Below are 19,375 nucleotides of genomic sequence, written 5' to 3'. Positions count from 1 at the left end.
AGTTTACTACACCGGCGGGCCCAAGGCAGAGTCTCCTCTTAGCCAAGGACCCCGACCAGCATTTGTGAAAATCTTTTATACCCCATGTGTACGTGTCCGAACTCACCACCCCAAATTCCTTGAGACTTACATAAACAAAGGGAGGGTAAATACAATCACAGTAATCTCATCATTTAGGTGTTATGTGTTCAAACAGTTAAACAATTGGCCAATAATCAATAAGCCCGAGGTTACACTCCGATAGGTACAGAAAAATTTACAGCCTGTCCAGAGACAGGGGTGATTAGTGTATGTTTTCTCTTAGGCGATAAGTAACCTGGATACATCTTCAAGGTTCCCCTGTCCGGAGGGGGTCTTATCCTTCTATTGTCGTTTTCACAGGCACTAGGCACAGAGTTCAGAGTCCATTGGAGAGGTGGGCGAACATAATCAGCACGAACAGGCCTAAGATGGAGTCCAGGCCCTATGAATTCCTTTTTCAGTATTACGTGCCCTTGAGCGTCAGGATTTTTTAAAACTGGAAAAGCGGAAAAACCATCGGCTTTAGAGACCTGTGATTGTAAAGTCAGCAATTTAGAAAGCCTCTGTCGAGAAGGAGAGTGGGCAGGTAGCAGATTTTTACAATTAAGAGTATGTGGTAAAAACTCATCATTGTTACTCAGAAAGGTGTTAATTTTAATGTCAAAAGGTGTACTAGATGAGTGGTTGCTAGAATCATTAGGTTTTAGCAAAGGAGCTGCTTTTAAATTTGCGTCTGTCAGCAGACGGGGAGCGCTTGGAACAACCGGGGAGGGTTTGTAAATATATTATGTTGTTCCAGTTGGGCCTTTTGTAAGGTTTTATCATTTAGTTTATGTTTAGGTAGTAAGTGTTCTGCCTGTTGTTGACTATCAGGAGGGCCAGGATTTCCTTGAAGTGGCAGAGTCATAGTTTCAATAGGAGCCCTTAAAGGCCAGAAATCTGTAGGAATGTTTTTTCCCTTTTTGGTGGCTCATTTAGCATTCTTTTTGACCTGGTGCCAAATTTCCAAATTAATATCGCTTTCCTCAGGGAACCAAGGGTTACATTCAACCACTGTTAGGCCAGTCTCTATTTTCTGGCGTAAAACTAAAAATCCCTGAGCTTTAAATAAGTGATAAAGTAAAGTGAAAAAGTGATTGGGATTTCCCGCCATTATATTTACATCTTTAATATTTACCAGCCTCAATAGGCTCGCCGTTATACCCATGTCTTTAGTACTTCCCAGCTTCAATAAGCTTTCCGGGGTCACTCTGCCCGACCTGCCGTATCCCAAGTCCCTGTTCTGGCACGCCAATTGTTGTGGTCCTTTAATGGACCAGAACTTGGGGGTACAGAGTTGACCGATAAGAAAAGAAGGAAGAAAAGAGGCTGGTATTCCCTGGTTTACACAGTATGCCAATATAACTCGAGGACAAAGAGCTAGCACCGTCTACGTAGGCTCAGGGCGCCCTCTCGAAGAGGTCTTGAAAGCCCGTGCAAATAAGTAGACACGGTGGACACCTGTGTTCCGTGGAAACAGCCTGAAACGGAGAGAGGGAGAAAGTGAGAAAGAGAGAGAGAGAATGAGGAAAATGAGGAAAGACATGGTGACCATTGCTCTGGTGGAACAAAGGCATTTATTCAACATATTGTGGGCATATATATCCTCTCTTACCAGATAGCCCTTTTTAGCAGAGATGGGGATCAAAAGTCTAACAAGTCATCTAGAAAGCCGGAGGTTAGAATTATTCTCTAGAGAGGGGGTTGTAACAGTTACTTTACATATCAGAAAGGAGGAGACTTGTAAATGGCTGCTGTTCACCATATGGAATTTCCATATGAATGAGATACATGAATTTCTATTATCCCCGAAAGCCGGCTTGCCAGCTCTCTGGCACCTGTATTCAGGTGCTGTTAAGGAACATAGAATTCATGCAAGACTGAAAACAGCACACAGGAAGCCTCCTATTAAATGTATCCTGACAGGTATTCATTGGAAGGACTGATGTTGAAGCTGAAACTCCAATACTTGGGCCACCTGATGCAAAGAGCTGACTCATCTGGGAAAGATTGAGGGCAGGAGGAGAAGGGGATGACAGAGGATGAGATGGCTGGATGACATCATCGACTCGATGGACATGGGTTTGGGTAGACTCAGGGAGTTGATGATGGACAGGGAGGCCTGACGTGCTGCAGTTCATGGGGTCGCAAAGAGTCGGACAGGACTGAGCAACTGAACTGAACTAAAACCCTGGATATTTCCATCTTGTACTGAGAAGTTGTTGGGGATCTAGCTGTGCCTTGTCACCTTTGTCAGAGAAGGAATAATCTGAGGCTAGGGAAACTGTGGATCTGACCTCATTGATCATAGTTTCAAGTCTGAAGGCTTGTTTTGTTTTTTTTTTAATTTGGAATTACACGTTCTGGTGATTGTGTTTGTGTGTTTCATCAGTGATCTGATGCAAAACTTCCAACAAGTAGCTTTTCCTCTGAGAACAGGACCCTGTGAAATAATGTCAGGAGGGCTCTTCCCTTGCAGAGAGGAACAGTTCTCTCAAATTTAGAAAAGGGCTCTGTTCCCGAGGATCATTTGCAAATGGATAATTTGAAACGTGGAATACATTTTCCCATAAAAACAATGTGGTTAGGTCACTGGCCTGACCTAAAAAGCTTTTAATTTAGCATCTTACTTGAAGTAGCAATTTGCTAATAGTAGGGTCATCAATTTGAGGTTCTGGGAACAGGAATTGCAAAACAGGTGGGCTGAAGAAAAGAGTTTCTGGTCTCTCTTTTTTGGCCCTGGGTTGAATTTGAATCAGGCAGAGCTTTGCCTTGCTCTCATCCCCCATTCTCCACGCTTCTCTTTAGGTCTCCAGGTCTCCTGGGACATTTCCTTTCCTCAAGGCCGCTCCAGGAAGGCTCTAGTCCCCCAGATATCACATGTTCTAGGACCTACTTAGATCTTTGTCCCCTTTGTTCATGTAACTGATGTGAGCTAGGTTTTAGGAGGATAGCATTGGGACAGATTTATACTACATTGTGAGTGACTGATAGTCTATCACTCTTCTTGGAAAGTTTTCATTTTCATTTATTTATTAAAACTTTATTTTTTGAGAGTTTTCATTTTCATTTATTTACATTTTTATTTGGCTGCGTTGCGTCTTAGTTGTGGCATGCAGGCTTAGTAGTTGTGGCTTACAGGCTTAGTAGCTCGGGGATGTGAGATCTTAGTTCCTTGACAGGGATCAAACCTGCATCACCTGGGTTGGAAGGCAGGTTCTTAACCACTGGATCACCAGGGAAGTTTTGAGAGTTTTTAATTTTAAAGGAAGGGTCTTACTAATCTGACACACCTCCAACAGTAGATTCAGGCCCACAACTCCCAAACTACAAAATAGGTGTATTTGGAATTCACAGTTTTTCAGATTTCAGAAGGTAGTGTTCCATAATCAAACAGAAAGATTTATGCAGCAAAACATAAATTCCAGCTAAATGGGATACACACGTTATTCTGTTTTTCTTTCCCTCAGCTTCTGAAAATATAGAAAATCCATTTAAAATAGTTTATTTATGATTACAAAAGTATCATAATGCTAGTTTTTAATAGTAATATATAGTTTAGAAAGTGGAAGTCCTTTATAAATCTTACCTCCTAGAGATGACAACTATTAGCTCTGGTGTTTAACTCTTCAGATTTTTCTAAGGCATGAGCTAATAGGTATATGTATTGTTAATGTTAGTATTTAAATAGTTTTTTTGAACAACAGTAAGATTATATTGTATATAGTATGTTGTTGAAGTTCAGTTGCTAAGTCCTGTCTGCCTCTTTGTGTCACCATGGACTGTAGCACGCCAGACTTCCCTGTCCTTCACTGTCTCCTGGAGTTTGCTCAGATTCGTGTCTGTTGAGTTGGTGATTCCATCCAACCATCTCATCCTCTGTCACCCCCTTCTCCTGCTGCCCTCAATCTTTTCCAGCATCAGGGTCTCTTCCAGTGAATCAGCTCTTCCCATCAGGTGGCCAAAGTATTGGAGCTTCAGTTTCAGCATCAGTTCTTCCAATGAATATTCAGGATTGATTTCCTTTAGGATTGACTGGTTTGATTTCCTTGCAGCCCAGGGGACTCTCAAGAGTCTTCTCCAGCACCACAGTTCGAAAGCATCAGTTCTTCGGTGCTCAGCCTTCTTTGTGGTCCAATGCTCACATGTGTAAGTGACTACTGGAAAAACCATAGCTTTGACTATACGGACCTTTGTCAGCAAAGTGATGTTTCTGCTTTTTAATATGCTGTCTAGGTTTGTCATAGCTTTGCTTCCGAGGAGCAAGTGTCTTAATTTCATGGCTGCAGTCACTGTCTGCAGTGATTTTGAAGCCCAGGAAAATAAAATCTGTCACTGTTTCCACTTTTTCTCCATCTATTTGCTATGAGATAATGAGACTGGATGCCATGATCTTAGTTTTTTGAATGTTGAGTTTTAAGCCAGGTTTTTCACTCCCCTCTTTTACCCTCATCAAGAGGCTCTTTAATTCTTCACTTTCTGCCATTGGAGTGGTGTCATCTGCATGTCTGAGGTTGTTGATATTTCTCCCAGCAATCTTGATTCCAGCTTGAGATTCATCCAGCCCAGAATTTCTTTTTACGTACTCTGCATACAAGTTAAATAAACAGGGTGACAATATATAGCCTTGACGTACTCCTTTCCCAATTTTGAACCAGTCTGTTGTTCCATGTTTGGTTTTAACTGTTGCTTCTTGACCTGCATACAGGTTTTTCAAGAGACAGGCAAGGTGGTTTGGTATTCCCACCTCCTTAAGAATTTTCCACAGTTTGTTGTGATCCACACAAGTCAAAGGCTTTAGTGTAGCCAATGAAGTAGAAGTAGATGTTTTTCTGGAATTCCTTTGCTTTTTCTGTGATCCAGTGGATATTGGCAATTTGGTCTCTGGTTCCTCTGCCTTTTCTAAAACCAGCTTGTACATCTGAAAGTTCTCGGTTTACGTACTGTTGAAACCTACCTTGAAAGATTTTAAGCATTACCTTGCTAGCATGTGAAATGAGCCCAGTTGTATGATAGTTTGAACTTTCTTTGGCATTCCCTTTCTTTGGGATTGGAATGAAAACTGACCTTTTCCAGTCCTGTGGCCACTGCTGAGTTTTCCCATTTTTCTGGAATATCGAGTGCAGCACTTTCACAGCATCATCTTTTAGGATTTGAAATCCAGCTGGAATTCTGTCACTTCCACTAGCTTTGTTTGTAGTGATGCTTCCTAAGGCCCACTTGACTTCACACTCCAGAATGTCTGGCTGTAGGTGAGTGGCCACACCATCATGGTTATCTGAGTCTTTAAGACCTTTTTTGTACAGTTCTTCTGTGTATTCTTGCCACTTCTTAACCTCTTCTGCTTCTGTTAGGTCCTTACTGTTTCTGTCCTTTATTGTGCCCGTCTTGGCATGAAATGCTTCCTTGGTCCCCAGGTTTTTTTGAAGAGATATCTAGTCTTTCCCATTCTATTGTTTTCCTCTATTTCTTTGCATTGTTCACTTAAGAAGGCTTTCTTATCTCTTCTTTCTATTCTCTGGAACTCTGCATGCAGTTGAGTATAACTTTCCCATTCTCCTTTGCCTTTTATTTCTCTTCTCAGCTATTTGTAAGGCCTCCTCAGACAACCACTTTGCCTTCTTGCATTTCTTTTTCTTTGGGGTGCTTTTGGTCACCACCTCCTGTACAGTGTTACCAACCTTTGTCCATAGTTCTTCAGGCACTCTGCCTTCCAGATCTAATCTGTTGACTCTATTCATCACCTCCACTGTGTAATCATAAGGGATTTATTTAGGTCATACTTAAATGGTCTAGTGGTGTTCCCTGCTTTCTTCAGTTTAAGTCTGAATTTTGCAGTAAGGAGCTCATGATCTGAGTCACAGTCAGCTCCAGGTCTTGTTTTTGGTGACTGTTTAGAGCTTCTCCATCTTCGGCTGCAAAGAATATAATCAGCCTGATTTCGGTGTTGACCATCTGGTGATGTCCTGTGTAGAGTCATCTCTAGTGTTTTTGGAGGAAAGAGTTTGCTATGACCAGTGCGTTCTCTTGGCAAAACTCTGTTCGGCTTTGCTCTGCTTCATTTTGCATTCCAAGGCCCAACTTGCCTGTTACTCCAGTTATCTCTTGACTTCCTGGTTTTGCATTCTAGTCCCCTGTGATGAAAAGGACATCTTTTTTTGTTGTTAGTTCTAGAAGGTTTTGTAGGTCTTCATAGAACTGTTCATCATCTTTGGCATTAGGGGTTGGGGCACAGACTTGGATTACTGTGATGTTGAATGGTACAGTTTTATTTCTTCACTTATTAATATTTAGGTTGTTTTTCTCATGTCAGTCATTTAGATTTTATTCTTTTCAAAAGGCAGGAAGATTTCCATCATGTGGGCATATCATTATTAACCTATCACCTTATTGATTGATAATTGGGTTGTTTCTGATTTTTTCAGTGCAGTAAGCACTTTTATATACATCTTTGTCTATTTCTTTGGGCACATCTGTAGAGTTGATTCCTGCTGTTGGCTTAGTGGGTATAGTTTTACTTCAAGTGATAGCGCTGAGTTGCCCCCTCAGCAGAATTTACCATCTAAGGCTCCACCAGCAGTGCAGGAGCGTTCCTCTCTCCCTGTCCCCAATCAGTGCCAGATGTTTTTAATCTGCCAACCTGATTTAGAAAAGCACTCTCATCTGATTTCCATTTCATTGCTTATTCGGGATGTTGGTAATTTTTAAATTTTATCAGCCATTTTTTTCCCTTCTTCTTTGAGTTGCCTGTTTATGTCTAAAAGGTCAACTTGCCTTTACTTTTCTAACCTTTCTGCCTGGTTGGAGAGCAGGAGGAGAGGGCATGGCAGAGCCACTGGACATATCAGTTGTTGAGGGCACTGCCAGCACTGCCCAGCTCCTTGCAGAGTAAGGAGAGACAGGAAGCCAGTGGGTTTGGCTTAACAAGCCAATACTTAATCCTGAGAGTACATGTCTGTTTATGCAAGGACTTGGGTATTGGATTGTTGGTTTAAAAGTGTGTGTGTGTGTGTGTGTGTGTGTGTTGGGAGGGGGGATTTTATTTATCTGATTGCTTTCTCATTTTCTTTGTCAAGATTCTTCAGAGGATGCCCCTCCCACCACTCAGAACTTCATCATTCCAAAAAAAGAGATCCACACTGTTCCAGATATGGGCAAATGGAAGCGTTCTCAGGTACCAGTGGTGTCTGCACTGTGGATTCAGACCTGGCATGAGAGACTTGGGCTTTTTCAAAGTGGTTTTCTAGGCTGGGGTGGGGCTGTGAGCTCTTGACCCTTCTTGCTTTTGGAGCCAGAGCTGTTTAGAAGCTAGGGAAAGAAGTGACAGGGGAGCTGGCTGTCTCTCCCCGCTCAGGGGCAGTACACAGGGCACTTTAGTGGGGAGGTCTCTGGGAACCAGGGTGAAGATAGCCATGGAGAGCTCTGCTCCTGGTTCTTGTAAGCCATTGCCCCTTGGGTGTTATTGTATTGACTGTACATCTGAAATGTTGGAGTGGATCCCTTTGATGTTTGGTTGCAAGTAATAGCAGGTCTGGGAGTCAGCATATCACGTGGAGAGGAGGTTAACACATGGAAACTTAGGCCAAGGAGGTTGTTGTTGTTTAGTTGCTAAGTCATGTCTGACTCTTTTGCGACCCTGTAGACTGTAGCCCGCCAGGCTCCTCTGTCCATGGGATTTCCCAGGCAAGAATACTGGAGTGGGTTGCCATTTCCTACTCCAGGAGAATCTTCCTGACCCAGGGGTTGAACCTGTATCCTGCTTTGGCAGGCGGATTCTTTACCATCTGAGTCGCCAGGGAAGCCCCAGGCCAGAGAGGTGGCTGAGCCTAAAACATGAGGGAACTGGGATCCCAGCCAGCTTTCTGTACTTCAGAAAGCTGAAGACAGAAGATAACAGCTTGTACCTGCCAGGCTTCTGGTATAGGCTGTGGAAAAGACTGGGACTATGAAAAAGAAAGCCAATTTCAAGTTCTCAGGAATGGCCTTGGGTCCAGCTGCTTTCAGTTGCCTGGACCTGGTCTGGGCACGTGGGGCAGGAAGTGTTGCTTGTATAGAAGGGTGGCCAGAGTTCCTGGCTAGCTTGGCAGGTTCTCTTTGAGGAGTCTGCTATGTTGACCTTGAGCCCAAGCCTTATTGCCGCCATGTCCTGGCCTCACTGGGGCTCTGGCCACACAAGCCTACATGGCTCCTTTTTCACAAGCTTGCCCTTTAACTATCAGGAGATGGTTATCATGTCTTTTCTGAGTTGTCTTCTCCTCCGAGTCTTCACCAGGATAAACACCTTAGTCCCTTAGCTGTTCAAAGGATGTGGTCCCAGGCCTTTCATCATCTTGCTTGCTGTCCCTCAGAGTTTCTCAACCTGAGTACTGTTGACGTTGATAGATAATCCTTTGTCATAGTGGCTGTCCTGTGCACTGTAGGATGTTTTGTAATACCCCGGCCTCTCCCTACTCTGTGCCGGTAGCAGCCCTTTTGCTTACCACAACCAAGAATGTCTCCAATCACGTGGGAAGTCTCCGGGGAGCCATCTCGTCCAGGTTGAGGACCACCGTTCTTCTCTTCCCTGAACGTGCAGGATTGTCTGAATCCAAACGTGGCTGTAGTTCCTTGCTTTCCCCTAGATATTTTCCAAAAAAGATGGGGTGTTTATAATGTGCCAGGTACGTTAGCTCATTTAATTGCCACAGAAAACCTGGGAGGTGGACTCTGAGGTCATCTCCATTTTGAAAGTGAGAAAACTGAGGCCAGGAGGTGAAGACATTGAGTATGGTGGCATAGTCACTGGTTGAGGTGAGATTCCAGAGAGTCACCCCCATGACTCTGGAGCCCCATGGGCTGAGCTGCTTGGTTCTAGGCCACAGGTTGGCAGTCTAACCTGACTCTCCTGCTTTTGTAAGTAAAGTTTTATTGGAAAACAGCCATGCTCATTTAATTTACATGTTGTTTGTGGTTACTTTCATGCTGTAAGAGCAGAGTTGAGAATTTGTGAACCAGAACATGTGGCCCTTGGCGCCTAAAATATTGACTCTCTGGTGCTTTGCAAGTGGTTTGCCAGCCCTGCTCTAGGCACCCACACTTTTTGGGAAGTGTGTTTTGACCAATGCCTGATGGAAGTCTTTTACTCGCTCTGAAGCTCATCGATCAAATGTGTGAAACTACTGCGGCCAGACAAGGGGCTGTGTGTTGACCAGAGTGCTTCTCCAGGTGGCACAGTGCAGTGGCCAGGAGCTCTGGTGTGGGGTCAGAGAGCTCATGGCTGGAAGCTCAGGGCTGCCTTGTTCTCTTCTTGTGACTTTGGCACAGTGCCTGACCGGGCCAAGCTTCCGTTTCCTCTACTATAAAATGGGGTTGGTTGGGGGCTCAAATGATGTAAAGCCAGAAAAGCGCATGGCCCAGTGCTCACTGGTGTGCAGTGAGCTTTATGGAGCCATAGGCATGACGATTATTGCTGATGGTGTGGGCAGAGACTTCACACAGTCATGTTCACAAGTTTTAGTCACCGAGAGTCCCGGAGCCACGTGGGAACAGTGACCGTGGACAGCAACACGCCCTCGTGCTGCTGCTGCTCCTTGCATCCTGGTGTACTCCGCAGAAACGGTTGTGAGCACTGGTGCAGTCAGGACGAGGACTCAGGCTTGCCCTGGGCTGGGAGTGTTGCTGTGGCTGATGTAGTGGGCCCGCCTTGTGACCTGCAGTTCCACCTACAGCCATTCCACAGGCCGCTGTAGGAATGTTCCCTTCCAGATCCCGAGCAGTCACCTTTCGGGGCTTACCTCAGCTTGCTGTGGCAACCCAAGCATCGTTTTTTGTTTTTTTTTGGGGCCATGCCATGCGAGATCTTAGTTCCCTGACCAGAGATCAAACCTATGCCCCCTGCATTGGGAGCATAGAGTCTAAACGCCAAGGAAGATCCCCACTGGCATCGTTAAGGCTTGGATAAAGAAGAAGAAAGGAAGTGAGAGGCAAAAGGGATGAAGAAGAAACAAGACCACATGGAAGTTGCTAGCGCCCAAGAACTGCCTCTCCAGAGGCCTGCACCTCAGTGCTTTCTTAACCGTGTGCTGGCTGTCACCTGCAGCCCAAGGGAAGAGGGTGCCCCATTGGAAGCTGGGGATGGGGGTGCTGGGAGACCTGGCCATGGGTGGAAAACAGCTTCATCTCCTGGAGGGCATCTGCACACAGGCACACAGCCGGTCTGCCTGTTGGGGGAAACATCTGGAAGGTTCCCAGGGGATGGACCCTTGGTATAGTATAATGATGGAGCACTCCCCCCTCTGCTTTGGAGTTTGGCTGGCTGGGTCTTAGCTCTGTGTCTAGTGAGATCTTAGTCTTAGGAGTTGCTTTCCCTGAAGCCTTGGTTTCCTCATATGTAAAATGAAGACAGTGATAGGGTTGCTGTGTAAAGAAGCAACTGGCAGCAATAGTAAGTATACAGCAGACCGGCTAGAGGTCTAGGTGTCATTGTGGTTGTTGGCCTGCCAGTGGTTTTGGGTGGAGGCTCAGGGTGGGGTATTTGGCATTGTCTTTCTACTCTCCTGCTATCGAGTTGGGAGCCGGGGGCAGCTTGGAGCTCTCCAGTAACTGGGCAGAGCTGGGGGCTGGGTGGGGTGTAGAGAGTGGAGGTCTGACACCTTCTCCATGTCCTCACTCCCCTCTCTGTTTGGCAGGCATACGCTGACTACATCGGATTCATCCTCACCCTCAACGAAGGTGTGAAGGGGAAGAAGCTGAGCTTTGAGTACAAGGTCTCCGAGGTAGGCCTGGTCGAAGGCCTGCTGGGTGGGGCCTTTCCCGAAACAGCTCCCAGAGCCCACAGTGGGACCGGTGGGCCAGGTGCAGAAAATATGATCACCTAGACACGTGTGCAGTTGACACTGTGGTGTCTATATTTCTAATTTTTAAAAGAAGTCTGTATAGATGTGTATTTATAGAATTGGGATCAAGGTGTACAAGCTGTTTTATAGCCTGCCTTTTTGTATTGGGGGCAAGTCTTGTAGCTTGTGGGATCTTAGTTCCCTGACGAGGGATTGAACCCCAGGTGCTGGCATTGGAAGCTTGGAGCTGTAACCACTGGACTGCTAGGGAATTCCCCAGCCTGCACTTTTGTTAACTGGTGTTTTATGTAATTTTTAAATTAAAAACGATCACAAAAGAAGTAAACATGCCAACTGAAGAGATTACCGTTAGAAACGTGCAATACTAAAAAAAAGCTTGGCCTCCCCCCTATATTCCTCCCCATTACTGATTCCTGGGGACAGCCCCCTATTAACAGTGTGGGGACTGTCACCCAGACCTGCACCGGGAGCGCCTCTGCCCTTGAGCCGTGCCTTTACTGGTTTAAACAGCCCCCAACTTAGACTTTGAGGTCATTTCCCCAAACGTTGCTGCTCTGAACGCCCTTGCACATAGATCTATGTGGGCATTATTCCCTAAAGATTCATTCCTAGAGGTGGCGATGCTGAGTTGAAGGGCACACACTGCTTGGTGGGAGCTCTTTGGCTGTGTTTCAAAGACAGGCTTGGTTATGGGTGGAGGGCAGGAGCTGTGGGGAAGGTGAAGGTGTGGTCTTGCCAGCTGTTGGCTCTTGCTGGAATCCCACCTCCCAGCTCTGGGTCCCGGGCCTCCAGGGGCCTCTGGGGGTCTTGTCCCAGGCAGCCTAGCACTCCCTTGAGCTTTCTCTTATCTCCGACCTCAGGCCTGAGCAGCCTCTCGATACCTTGGCCACCCAGCTCTCTAGCCTTAGCTTTGGCCTCTTGGGGACAGCCTCGTCTCTCCACCTGCCGCAAGGCTGGCATAGGACTCACGCTCCTGGCCGCTGACTGGCTGCTGGGTGGCCAAGGTCCTGTGGGACGCCAGACCTGTGTTGGGGATTGACAGCCTTCAAGAGAAGGGAGCTGGTCCACCAGTGACTTCTTGGTTGCTCTTGGGCCTGGTCACTGCTCTGGAGCTTTGGCTGTGGGGAGAGAGGGCGCCTCCTTGAGCCTGTGGTAAGGAACGCCCAGCTGTGCTCAGTGGGCTGGGGAATGTGGTGGGGGAAGGCTAATTAAAGGAGAGAGTTGTAATTACCCCAGCAGATCCTGAGCCGCCAAGTCCCTCTCAGGTCCCTTAATTAGCCCTGAGACTTTGATGGTAGCTGTCCATACCAGCCAGGTGTTGTCTTAGTGCAGAGGCTGTTCTTTAGGCAGGACTGCAGCCTGCTGAAGTGCTGAGGTTCTAGAGTCAGGCTGACCAAGTTTTGGTAACCTCTCACTTCTGAGGTGGCCTTGTCCTCTCTGACACTCCCCATCTCCTCATCTGTCGAGTAGGAAGAGCCGCAGACCTACTCATGGCCCCTGGGGAGCATTCACTGTGATCCCAGGTGTAGGCGTTTTTTTTGGCACCATGCCTGGCACATACTAGATGGCGTTATCATTTCTTAGCCATTGTTACCATTAGCTCTTTTTCAGTTTCCAGTAACGTTGCTTCACTTGGGGCTCTTCCTGAGCTGGGTTCATCCTCACTTGGGAGACAGAGGTGTCTAGCGTGGTCTCCGGGGGTCTCCCAGCTGCTGCCCACAGCTGGCAGGGGCGGCTGACGGCACCGCACCCAGCATGTGGCCTCCTGTGCTGCCCGGGGCAGCTGCTTACCTCCCCTGCTGCTTCTTGCTCCTGGCTCTTGGTGCAGGGGACACAGCTGCAGCTGGGGAAAGGGCCGAGGGGCCTGGGGTCGGCTTCCAGAGCACCTGCAGCAAGAAGGCTCTCCTTCCTTTTGGAACTGTCCTATTTTGGGGGGGGTTAAAATTTTTTAAAAAAAGTGTTTTTCTTTTTTTGTAAAATAAAGCTGACAGTAGATAGGAGGCTTACATTTTGCTGTAGTTCCGTGTGATTTTTAAAATGAAGGCAGAATTTAAAATCAGCAAGTAAAATTGTACTGATCCATGAAATCCAGAAAGGACTCTTTGGTCCAAGGAGAAAGAAGGTGGCTCCAGTGATTCTCCATGCTTCCTGGGGATCTCAGCCCACAACTCCTTCCCCTCCAGCCCCTCTCCCCCAGCCAGCTGAACAATAGAGGCCGGCCCTGCATTCAGAAAGCCCTCTCCAGGAGGACCCGGGAGCCTCTAATTATTCACTGGCCCAGCTGAGCTGGCAGCTGGGGCCTGGCTCCTGCCGACCTCTGAGCACCTTCTTTATCCCTTTCGGTGGGGGACCAGCAGTCTGGTGCCTCCTGGGGCCGTGATTACTGAACCCATCCTCATAAATCTCAGTTGCTTTGTGGGGCCAGGTTTGCTCGGACCCTGTCAGCTCTTCATGGTGACCTAGTTCTTCACGGCACCAGGTGGTGGCAGTGCTTTTGGTCACATTTCAGCAATGCAGCTTTGTGTCATCCTGGCCCTGTGGCCAACTAGAAAGGGAACTTAACTCCTCTTACAGGCAACTTTCCTCTCCTCCCAGGCCCCAAGCATAGGTGAGGGAGGGCAGCACCGGGGCCACCATCATGCTGTTTGTGTGGACTGCCGTGTGGTCTGTGCCTCCTGGAGCTATGGGGCGATGGGGAGGGGGTGCCCTGACTCCCACATACTTTGTTAGCTCAAGTTCGCCTTTTCCTTCCATACAAATACACGCTCAGCTCCCCGGGCCGCTTCTCTGCGTGGTCTCAGCAATGGCATACCTGACCGTGCCCTGCCCTCTGGGTCACAACTGTTCCCATGGGTGCCCCTTGTGAGTTCCTACCAGTGTGGAACTCGTGGAGACATCTCCTCAGCCCATTTGTGCCAGGTGGACTCAGGCAGGATCTGCTTCTGGGCAGGACCCCTCCTCCCAGGCCACCTGCCTCTGCATGTCCCCCGTGTCACGTGCTCCCCGAGCCTTCCATACCTTTGTCCTGGCTCATTTCATGCGCCATATCTAGAACAGGTACCTTTGGAGCTGCCCTCACAGACCTGTGCTGGAGAGAGACAGCCTCACCTGATTTCCTCATTGAGTAGCTTTCGGTGTGCTAACACGGCCTGGCCTGTCACACTGATTCCACTGCTTAGCGCCTGCCCTCTGTGGGAGAGATAGAGCTGAGAGATAAGAGCTAGGTCTTAGCCACTGCTGCCCACGTGTGGATCTGTGGCCCCAGCTTTCCACAAAGGTATTGTTCACAGAGTGTGCAACTGGGATAGCCCAAACGTTGAGGAGCAAGGGATTGGGTAATCACAGCACACTGGTACAGTGCAGTATCACTCACTCGTAAGAGGCTTTCACAAAGGTCATGTTTCTGTGCTGCTTGGAACAAGGGTTGTGAGGGAGCTGATCAGACTACAAAGTAGCGTGTGCCCCAAGACCCGTGTTTGAGGGTCTGTGTGTGTGTGTAGATGTACCCCATCACTCTGTGCCAGACACCGTGCTGGTGTGCTTCATGGCTTGTCACTTAGACCTCAAGGTGGCCCTCAGAGTTATTTACCCATTTTTATGCCCATCTTTGAGATGAGCAAACAGGCTCAGAGAGTTGAAGTTACTTTGTCAACGTCTTGCAGCAACCAAATAATGTTTTAACTGGGATTTATTTATAAAACATTTATTTTATTTTTGCAGGTTTGGGTCTTAGTTGCAGCCCAGGGGCCTCTTTCTAGTTGTGGCACCACAGCTTGTGGGCTCTTAGTTCCCAGATCAGTAATTGAGCCCACATCTAAATCGGAAGACAGATTGTTAACCACTGGGCCACCAGGGAGGTCCCTTAGCTGGGATATAAATCCAGGTCCAGCTGTCTTCAAAATTCTAACCATGATAAGCAATGCAAAACACTGTAAGACAATGAAATGGAAGAGTCTGTTAAAATGTTCAGACAGGCTCCCCTGCTGTCTGAAAGGAGAGTGTTTCTATGAAACCTCTTGTGAGCAGAAGTGGTGCGAAGGGAAAATCCTTTGCACTGAAAATCCTCTTCAGGTTTCTTTTGGTTAGCAAGAACCATTGCTACTGTAGGAGTTCAGTAAGAGTGAAGTGGTAGAAAGTGAACTTACAACAAGCAGGGGATACCTTGTGGTGTTGATTTCTGGGTGGCAGGATTACCGGTCATCTTTGTTTCCTTCCTTTTTACGTTTGTTTTCAGTGATGAGCAGGTATTGTGCACTAAACAGAAGACCTCGATAAAATGCAGTAAGGAAAGTCAGGGCTGCCGCTCATGCTTGTCCAGCAGCCGCCCCCCTGCCCCCCCACCAACCCTGGGTGGGCTGGCTGGAGAAACCGGGCGTGGGAGCCGTGCCTGTCTCTCAGTCTTGTGCTGGGCCCTTTCTGGAAGGCTCACTGTGTTCCCTGGCCCCTCTTTCATGCTCAGGAGGATTGGGGAGAAAGGGGAACAGCAGGGAGATGCCAGTGGTGCCAGGCCTGGTGGTCACTGTCCAGCAGCCGTTGGGGCTTCCCTCTGTGGCTCTAGCATGGGGCCACTAGTCATGCTGGCTGGGCCGCCTCTATTTCCCTCCACAGGCCATTGAGAAACTGGTAGCTCTTCTCAACACGCTGGACAGGTGGATTGATGAGACCCCTCCAGTGGACCAGCCCTCTCGATTTGGGAACAAGGCCTACAGGACCTGGTATGCCAAACTTGACCAGGTGAGGCTGCCGCAGGACGGGCTTGGGGACTGGGCGGGGGAAGTGTTCAGATATCAGCACTGGGGAGTTTGTTGAAACGGCAGTTCTGTTCCCTGAAAGTACAAATGTGTTTACCCTCTGCCCCAGCTGTCCTCTGGGAATCACCACTGTGGGTGCGCAGCCCTCTGCACAGGGCTGTTTGTAGGTGATTGTGTGTAGCAGCAGATTGAAACAGCCCACGTGTCCATCTGCAGTTTATTATCGGTTGAATAACTTAATAAGGCCACCCAGGGGGTGCCATGCAGCTCTAACAAAGATCAGGGAGGCGACTCAGGAACTCAGGGGAAGGGACTGCGACTTCCAGGATCCCCCGCAGATACTCCCTTGTATAAAATGATGAGGGTCCGTTGGTCCTCTGTGTCCACGGGTTCTCCATCAGTGGGTCTGAAGGGCTGACTATCCTGTCAGAGGGGAGGCAAGGTGTGGTGCACATGGCAAGCTGCCTTTTGTTAAGAGGGGAAACGAAAAAGGTATGTTTGTATTTCTCAGTGTGCACTGGAAGGATACAGAAGAGGCAAATAAACTGGTGGTTTCCTTTTGAGCGTTGGTGGAGGGGTGGATGGAGAGGAGAGAAGGGTGGAGTAAGACTTCTGAGTACATCCCTCCTACAGTGTATTCACTTTTGAGTCATGCAAAGGTAATATTTGTCCAAAGCAAACAAAAAATAAAACTGCAGAGTAGCCACCCTATCCCATAGGTCTGTAGGCCTGAGGCGGGGCATGGGGATCCAGATTTTCACCAGGTCTCCAGGAGATTCTCTTGCCAGGTGTTTACAGACCGAACTTAAAGAAACTTGGGTCCTAATTTCTTGTCCCGGTATTTTCACATGATGAAACAGAGGGGAGTCCCAAGGACCCAGCAAAACGCTGTCCTTGTGTAAGAGTGACCTGGGGCTGCCTCTGGGTGCTAAGGTGGCACATGGCTTATTTTTTTAGTTGAGTTATAACGTAAAGAAAGCTGACAAATCATAGTTATACAGCTTGATAGATCTTAACTTATTTTTAACCTTGCATCCACCACCCATATCAAGCCATGGAACATTCCAGCACTTCCCCAGGGCCCTTGTGCCCCTTTCTAGTTGATATCCCCCAGATTTTTGTCACTGCTCCCCTACAGATTGATTTTGCCTGTTTTTGAACTTATCATATAAGTGTCTGACTTCTTTTGCTCAACTTTGTGATTCACCTGTATTGTGTGGAACAGTGCACCTTCTTCCTTGCTATGTAGTATTCCAGTGTATGACCATAGCATAGGTTATCTGTTGTGCTGCTGATGGACAGTTTAGTTATGGGATGTTTCCATGTCTTGGCTGCTATAAATGATACTGCCGTGAACATCCTTGGATATGTCTTTGGTGAACATCGGGCACAAACTCCCTTGCTGGGAGTATGAAGAAGGAGGACATCTCTGGATGTCAGTGAGTTACTCGATGGGAAAGTCGAATGGCTTCTTTTCAGATCCCTCTCCTCTAGTTCCCAGAGCCATGTCCCCTGGAGGGAGGGTCAGCAGATGAAAAGCCACCCCAGGGTGGTCTTTGTTGTGTAGAAATAAACGCTCTCCCATCTCTTCCTTCTGTGGGCAGTCAGAGCAGGGAGTTGGGATATCACACCGAGATGCTGCCTCTGGGCGCCTGCCTAATCTGCCATCACCACTGTGTGTCTCTTGTGTTATCAGGAAGCAGAAAACTTGGTGGCCGCAGTGGTCCCCACCCACCTGGCAGCCGCTGTGCCCGAGGTGGCTGTTTACCTAAAGGAGTCTGTGGGGAACTCCACGCGCATCGACTATGGCACAGGTACCCGTGACCCCCGGCGGGCGCCTGCTTGGCTTCACTGCGGTTCTTTCTTGGACTACCTCCTGTTTGCTCTGGGTTGTGTGGGATGTGGGAGCCCTGAGCAGGCATCCCGTGGGTACAGTTGGTCCACCAGGGGGAGCCGGAGTCACATGTGTGGTGGCCTTAAGCACAGAGCTGATTTCTGTTCCTTGTAAGATGGCCTGACTGAGCTCATCACCATCCCCAAACTGACAACTTACTGAGCACTTACTATACCCCAAAACAGCGCTTACAGAAACCCTGAGAACTGAAAGAGCCTGGCAGCCTCTGGCAGTGCTGTGGAGCATTACTCTCAGCCACTCAGTGCTCATTAGAGGGAACGCTGTGGGCACCTTAAAAAAGAAAGAGGGTTTTCTCTATTATGGGGAGGGTCCCTGCTTTGATAGGCCCGTCTTGCCGTGCCTTTCCTCACCGAACCGGGCAAATGCAGGAGCTGCTGCTCTCTCGGGCCCTTCCTTTGCCTCTAGAGGAGCCCAGGCCACAGGGGCAGGCCTGGAGAAGGGCTCCTTTGGACCTGGGTCTTGGGAAAGTTTTGTCGTCTGCTCCCCTGATGTTGAGGAGCAGGCTTATTATCAAGTGAGACTTTCAAGGGTGGAGCTTTAACTGTGACCAAGCAACCTGTAGGGGAGAGGGACCAGGTCAGCAGGGACTGGGTGTCTTTCCTCCACTCTCAGATGCTCCTTGTTGTGCAGGGGTGATGACTGCCCCTGTGTGGTGGTGGCTTGGACTCTAGCTGGTCGTGATCCCAAACTGTGCAGCTGAAAGTAACAGCACATAAGCATTCCAGGCCCTTGGAGGGGCCCAAGGAATCATAAACTATCAAACAAGGGCAGGGACTTTTGCCTCTTGTCCCTTTAGTGCCTGACCTGGACAGTGACCGCTCCTATAGTAGGTGCTCAATAAATAGGGTAGAATTGATGAGTGAGTTAAACCTCCCAAATAAAATGTCAATGCCTATGTAAGAATCACCAGCCTGGGCCTTTTAGGAGTAGAATTATAGTATTGGTGGTTCTTAAAAGGACCCTGGTCTTTCTGGATGGGGAAGAGGCCCCTTTACCTCCATGTTGATCTCCTGCCTTAGATGGGAAGTTATTGGTGATTTGGACTCGGGTGAGGCTGAGAACAGTCCTACTCCTTCTGGAAGACTGTCAACCTTGGCTGTTTTTTCTCCCCCAGGACATGAAGCAGCCTTTGCTGCTTTCCTCTGCTGTCTCTGCAAGATTGGGGTGCTGCGGGTAGATGACCAAATAGCCATTGTCTTCAAGGTGTTCAATCGGTGAGTGAGCCAGGCGGGAAGGACGGCTGCCAGTGGGAGGAGAGGCCGACGGTCTCTTTCCTCCTTGTTGCTGTCAGACTGGGAACAGGGGCCTGTCAGGAGCTCCTGAGTGGCTGTGGGTTCTCTCGTTCTGTCCTAATCAAGCCATGACTGTAAACAGGATGTCCAAGACTCCTCCTCCTGAGAGCTTCAAATTCAAGTAAAAATCAGTGAAGGGAAAGTTACATAATGGCTGCTGATGCTTCTGTGGCATTTATCATGTAGAGGTTCTTTCTAAGCACCTTACATGCAAGTCTTTTAATTCTCATGACCACCCGAGGAAGTAGCAACTGTCATTTTCATTTTACAGATGTGGAAACTGAGGCATAGAGAAATCAGATCTCTTCACTGAGGTCACGGCCAGCTGAACCTAGGCAGGCAGGCTCTGACCCGTTCCCCTCACCACCCGAGCCACCTTCCTGCACATGGATGTGTCTTAGTCACCAGAGGGCGTTGACACGTCCGTGATGGGCCCCACTCAGGTGCTGCGGAAGCTGCAGCTCCAGGGCAGTTCCTGAAGGGAGCTAAGGGGTGAGCTCCTTGGACTCTGGTGAGAGAAGC

General features: G+C 48.2%; 1 protein-coding gene across 4 annotated transcripts in view; it reads left to right on the top strand.

Annotated features, from left to right (window-relative positions):
• The window catches only part of PTPA (protein phosphatase 2 phosphatase activator), a 35,470-nt gene that overhangs the window by 4,547 nt on the left and 11,548 nt on the right, over positions 1-19,375 (top strand). For 2 of the 4 annotated variants that reach the window (XM_081586825.1, XM_081586828.1), the window contains exons 2-6: positions 7,137-7,234; positions 10,728-10,814; positions 15,504-15,629; positions 17,343-17,460; positions 18,676-18,775. In XM_081586825.1, the coding sequence (XP_081442951.1) occupies positions 7,137-7,234; positions 10,728-10,814; positions 15,504-15,629; positions 17,343-17,460; positions 18,676-18,775 (529 nt within the window). Of the gene's footprint in view, positions 1-4,115; positions 4,210-7,136; positions 7,235-10,727; positions 10,815-15,503; positions 15,630-17,342; positions 17,461-18,675; positions 18,776-19,375 lie in introns of all 4 variants that reach the window. The other 2 variants (XM_081586826.1, XM_081586827.1) reach the window with 2 other exon arrangements.

This window comes from Giraffa tippelskirchi, chromosome 4 (genome assembly GCF_054371585.1).
Source record: "Giraffa tippelskirchi isolate mGirTip1 chromosome 4, T2T-mGirTip1v1.2.pri, whole genome shotgun sequence".
NCBI lineage: Eukaryota > Metazoa > Chordata > Mammalia > Artiodactyla > Giraffidae > Giraffa > Giraffa tippelskirchi.
The sequence above is the reverse complement of the archived record's forward strand: the minus strand, read 5'-3'. Positions and strand labels throughout refer to the sequence as shown.